The sequence below is a fragment of the Diaphorina citri genome, unplaced genomic scaffold (genome assembly GCF_000475195.1).
Source record: "Diaphorina citri unplaced genomic scaffold, Diaci psyllid genome assembly version 1.1 scaffold1901, whole genome shotgun sequence".
NCBI classification, from domain to species: Eukaryota; Metazoa; Arthropoda; class Insecta; order Hemiptera; family Psyllidae; genus Diaphorina; species Diaphorina citri.
Window position 1 is genome coordinate 52,096 of NW_007379327.1, and position 5,540 is coordinate 57,635.

The window sequence follows — 5,540 nt, forward strand, 5'->3', positions numbered from 1 at the left end:
AAAAAAAAAGGTTTGTGAAAAGGTAAAAAAAAAAAAAAAAAAAAAAATCAAACCAGCTAGTCTGTTATTTTGGAACTTAGGGCCCCTGCTTTGTAAAAGATAGGTCGCTTTGTTCGATTTTCAAACTTAACTTCCAAACGTATAAGGTTCGTTCTTGGAACAGATAAAATAAATGAGACCTTGTTTAGACTGCTCGGGTAAAGGTACTTTTTAGTCTCATTCGAGCAGGATAAACAAGGTATATTCTATTCTATTCTATTCTATTCTATTCTAAACTGTTTCTCTTCTCCCCCCAGGATGTTCGATCTAATTCGAGTGGAGGATGAGCGGATTCGGCCCGCCATGTATTGTGCCACCCAGACCACACTCGTCGCTCCGACACTGGCCCAAGCTATGAAAGTGGGCTACGAACATCACGTCAGAGTCGTATCCCTACAAGGGGACATTATAGAACCTTCAGGTAAGATACAGATTACCCCAGACCACACTTCTTTCTATCAATTTTAATATAAAGTTGACGTCACTGATCTGTTAGAATGATAAAAAAAAAACAAAGTGTTTTAACAATGGTACTTGGTACCTAGACTGGATTAAGAAAGTTGGGCAAATTTTGACTAGATTTTAAACTATGAAATCTCAGATCTATATAATTCCACATTAAGCAGAAGGTACTGCCACAAATTTTAGAAGACTTATAAAGGGTGGTAGAACTTCGTTATTGGGTTATCCGGGACCCTGACAAATCCAAGTTTATTAAGTTCCGGAACCCTGCCACTCCTATTGGGCTTCATTCTAGGTTTCCATACTTGTGCGGCACTCTAATCATGGTTAATAGTTTAATAGTAAATACTTATTGAAAAATAGGTGCCATGGAAACTGTAACATCGACGGTCTCACAGGAGCGCGTTCTATTCTATTCATTGTTGCTTTAAACATGACTAATTGACTATCTTCTCCCGCCCAGGTATAATGTCGGGCGGCGGTAGAACGCGTATCACGGGCAAAATGGGGCGGTCAGTGCGGGTGGCTACAGATCCAGAGTCCACGGTTCAAAACCTGAAGAAGATCAATCGGAAGATGGACAACCTTGAGAAGGAACTAGCCAATATTCGAAGTCAGAAGGTAATTGTAGATTCGTAGATACTTAACCCATCCTTTAGGGCTGTCATGCCCCTACACCTAAGCCTCGGATTGGGCTTTTTGTGTTTGGAAGGTATTAGTAACTCAAACGCAGAATGGACCTTGATAGTATTATGAGAAGAAAGAAAATCGAATAAAAAATCTTAGAATGAAGGAATTGAAGAAAGAAGGACCGCATAGGAGAAAACAAGTCGTTGGGAGAAGGAACCCTATGTGTGTAGGATAAATTTGGCCCTGGGCGGAAATCGAACTCGCAATCTTACGCTTGGAAGGCAGACGAGCTAAACTAAGTTCACTAGTCAGGCTAGGGGACGTTAAACAGAGAGTAGACCAGCGCAGCGTCTAGCTGTGGGACTATAAACAGGGAAGAGAACACCCTAACCAGCCTAGCTGGCTGGCAGTTTTTCATAGGGTTTTCTCTACCTTTAAAGAACAAGCACAAGTCCTCACAATGATTTATGCTGTACAATATACACCAATAAATGGGAACGGGTTTTTATTCATTTACGTTTACGACGTTGTACGATACATACATGTATTATTATTATTATTTTTTTTTCCGTTCAATAAAAAATATAATTTAATTTGATTAAAATAAATTAATTCGTAGGGTAATCTGGAGAAAACAGTCTCGGAGCTCAAGCTGCTTGTGACTCAACAGAGGAAAGACCTGGAGAAGTTGAGCATCGATATTCCGTCCCTGGAAATGAATCTGCCCGCCCTGCAGAAGCAAATTCGAGACCTCGAAGCAGAGCTGAAGCAATGTGTATGCGATCCGAAACAGGTAGGTCTTGGATCAATGAAGATTGATTATGTTGAACGAATGAAGTGAGTTTTCTGTATTAACTCGACGATCCTTCCTTCAGTAGGCGTTTACAACGGGGAACCGGCCATCAACCCTAACCTAGGTTACAACGGGAACTGACCGTCAACCCTAACCTAGTAGCCTAGTACCCACCCAAGAAAAAATAAATAAACCATGCTAATGAATAGTAGAAGCGTCCTCAACGGAGCCTTGACCATAGTACTGACCTGAAGGGGCTCTATTGAGCCTTCGGAAATATCCGATGGGTTCCCCTAAATGTTAAGCCCGACAGTGCCTTTAGGAGTCTTGTCCGCCCTTTTTCTGAACAATTGCCACAGTTGTCTGAACCCCTAATTCAATATTGTTGTATTTTTCCTGTTTGTTTCTTTATACATATTTGTGTAATTTTGACTTGGGCTTATCAACCCCTTGTGTTGAAAAGCAAATACAATAAATCCAATTCCAATTCGAATCCTGTTTCTATTCTGCAGGTGAAGAAAATGTCGGACGATGTGAAAAAGAAAAAGTCCGTGATGGACAAATGCGAGGAACAGGCTAAGAAGCTGGAAGAGAAAGTGGCCAAGGTACACGAGGAAATTATGGGAATATCAGCGGGCAAAACCAGCGCAAGTAAGTTCGATGTAAACTTGGCGTTTGTTTTTGTGTGACATTTGTGTTTTTTATGGGAGATCTCATTACTTTTTTTCTTCTTTTTTTATGTTGTTTATTTTTTTTCTTTTTATTATTTCTTTCCATTCTACCTATATTATTTTTTAATATTTCTTATTGTTTATTATTCCATTTTGTCTGTTTGGGGAAGTCAAACAGGGAGTATACCAGCTTAGTCTGGCTGGGGGACTTACATACAGGTAATAGCAAAGGTTGAGTGAGAAAGGCATCTCGTAAATTTTTTCTAGCCAAAAGCAAATGTCAGCCCAAAGCAAGCACCCATTAGGTCTGATTGAGAGGCTGACGAAAAGCACCGACCACGTCTGAACACGGGCAAAGGCGAGGAAGAAGAAGAAGGTTTCCTATTTTAGCTAAATCCCCTTTAGGGAAGAGCTATTAATTTCTAACGAAAGTCACAAGTTTGGGTCGGGGTTGTATTTTTTGGTCTTTTGGGTCACTATTAGGCTGTTCGCAATGAAAACTCATTTTGATATTTATATACTTTTTCTTATTCCATTCCCTTTCAGTTAAAAAGTCGCTGGGCGAGGCGCAACGGAAACTGAACAAGGCCAAGTCCACACTGAACAACTTGCGCGTCGAAATCAAGCGCTCTGAGCGCGACGTGGTGACATGCACGCAGCGCGCGACCAGTCTGCACGAGGAGATGACCAAGCTGGGAAAGACCGTGCATGACAACAACGAGTTCATCGAGATATATCGCGGTCAGATTGATGAGAGTGAGGCTGAGTGGAAAGTGAAAAACGTAAGAATCAAATCAAAGCATGAACCAATTGAACCAATAATCGTCATATCTCTAATTCTTTGTGGTAAAACAGAGAGCTTCTTTACAACTTTAGAGGGTTTCACAGCATTACTAAGTGTTTTCTTTACTACTACTATTATTATTATTATTTTTATTTATTATTTCTTTCCATTCTACCTATATTATTTTTTAATATTTCTTATTGTTTATTATTCCATTTTGTCTATCTGGGGAGTATACCAGCTTAGTCTGGCTGGGGGACTTACATACAGGTAATAGCAAAGGTTGAGTGAGAAAGGCATCTCGTAAATTTTTTCTAGCCTAAAGCAAATGTCAGCCCAAAGCAAGCACCCACTAGGTCTGATTGAGAGGCTGACGAAAAGCGCCGACCACGTCTGAACACGGGCAAAGGCGAGGAAGAAGAAGAAGAAGAAGAAGAAGAAGAAGAAGAAGAAGGTTTCCTATTTTAGCTAAATCCCCTTTAGAGATAAGCTATTCATTTCTAACGAAAGTCACAAGTTTGGGTCGGGGTTGTATTTTTGGGTCTTTTGGGTCACTATTAAGCTGTTCGCTATGAAAACTCATTTTGATATTTATTATTTTTTCTCATTCCATTCCCTTTCAGTTAAAAAGTCGCTGGGCGAGGCGCAACGGAAACTGAACAAGGCCAAGTCCACACTGAACAACTTGCGCGTCGAAATCAAGCGCTCTGAGCGCGACGTGGTGACATGCACGCAGCGCGCGACCAGTCTGCACGAGGAGATGACCAAGCTGGGAAAGACCGTGCATGACAACAACGAGTTCATTGAGATATATCGCGGTCAGATTGATGAAAGTGAGGCTGAGTGGAAAGTGAAAAACGTAAGAATCAAATCAAATCATGAACCAATAATCGTCATATCTCTAATTCTTTGTGGTAAAACAGAGAGCTTCTTCAAGACTTTAGAGGGTTTCACAGCATTACTAAGTGCTTTCTTTGCTATTATTTTTATTTAGAGTTTGATAGAGGGAACTGTAACTGCTAGTGTCTTATCGTCCCGAAATGGAAGAGAGAAGGAAGACAGGATACCGTTCTGAGAACGAACATTATCCGTTCAAGATAAAATCCGCCTCGAGGAAAAAAATGTAAGAATGTTTGACATATTTCTGCCTTGGTGGTGTAGTGGTCAAGACGCACGCCTTATAATCTCGAGGGCGTGTGTTAAATCCCAGCTGAGGTATGGAATTTCATCCTCAACATTGTTTGAGAATTTGACCATAATAATGGTAGCAGCCTACTTCTGGATTGAAGGGACTCTTTGGTCCTATTCCCCGTATTAAACCTCTTAAAAATTCTTATTCTATTTCCCCCCCCCCCAGGCTGAGCTCAAAGAAACGAAAACCGCTCACGGGCGCTCCGCGATCTCGAGGGCGTGTGTTCAATCCCAGCTGAGGTATGAAATTTCATCCTCAACATTGTTTGAGAATTTGACCATAATAATGGTAGCAGCCTACTTCTGGGTTGAAGGGACTCTTTGGTCCTATTCCCCGTATTGAACCTCTTAAAAATTCTTATTCTATTCCCCCCCCCCCCCAGGCCGAAGGAATTAGCGCGCCTCTCCGCGTCTCGTGACAAAGAGGAGGAGAGTTTGGAGCGCCTGGAGCGCGAACTGCGCACCGTGCGCCACAAAGCGGAAGAGCATGCGGGTGAGATGCGTCAGGTGGAGGCGCGCATGCGTCAAATCCGACTCAATCCGCTCACCCGACTGTACGACCTGGAGGAAGTGTTTGCTAGAGGTAAGCGGTCGGAGTGTTTCTTGTACTACTCAGCGCAACGTTGCGAAACATTTAGGAAGTGTTTCCTAAAGGTAAGCGACAGAGGTGTTTCTTACCCCTTGTACTACGCGACGCAACGAAACATTTTGCTATGCAACACAAAAATACAGTGTCTTACATTGTTTCTGATATGAGTGATAAGAAACATTCTTACTGACTACCTAACCTTTGTGCCGTAGGTGCATGCTTACTACAAGCCAGGGGTAAATACTAACCTGTGGTCTTCTTGCACAGGCCTGCTCTACTTTTTCCAGAGTTCCCTTGATAGCAGCCTCCATGTTGAAAGCTCTAGTGACTACTGATCTCGATATCACACCGAAAGAGATAAGATAAGAGAGGTGCAAGCGT

The 5,540-nt window shown here is 41.9% G+C and overlaps 1 protein-coding gene across 1 annotated transcript in view; it reads left to right on the forward strand.

The window, feature by feature from the left end:
• LOC103517595 (structural maintenance of chromosomes protein 4-like) overlaps positions 1-5,153 on the forward strand; it is a gene marked incomplete at its 3' end in the record, with an annotated part of 6,972 nt that extends 1,819 nt beyond the window's left edge. The window contains exons 3-9 of the mRNA XM_026829629.1: positions 297-460; positions 965-1,122; positions 1,751-1,924; positions 2,437-2,575; positions 3,142-3,377; positions 4,737-4,776; positions 4,956-5,153. Coding sequence (XP_026685430.1) covers positions 297-460; positions 965-1,122; positions 1,751-1,924; positions 2,437-2,575; positions 3,142-3,377; positions 4,737-4,776; positions 4,956-5,153 — 1,109 coding nt within the window. The remainder of the gene's footprint in view (positions 1-296; positions 461-964; positions 1,123-1,750; positions 1,925-2,436; positions 2,576-3,141; positions 3,378-4,736; positions 4,777-4,955) is intronic.
• Positions 5,154-5,540: the final 387 nt, after the last annotated feature.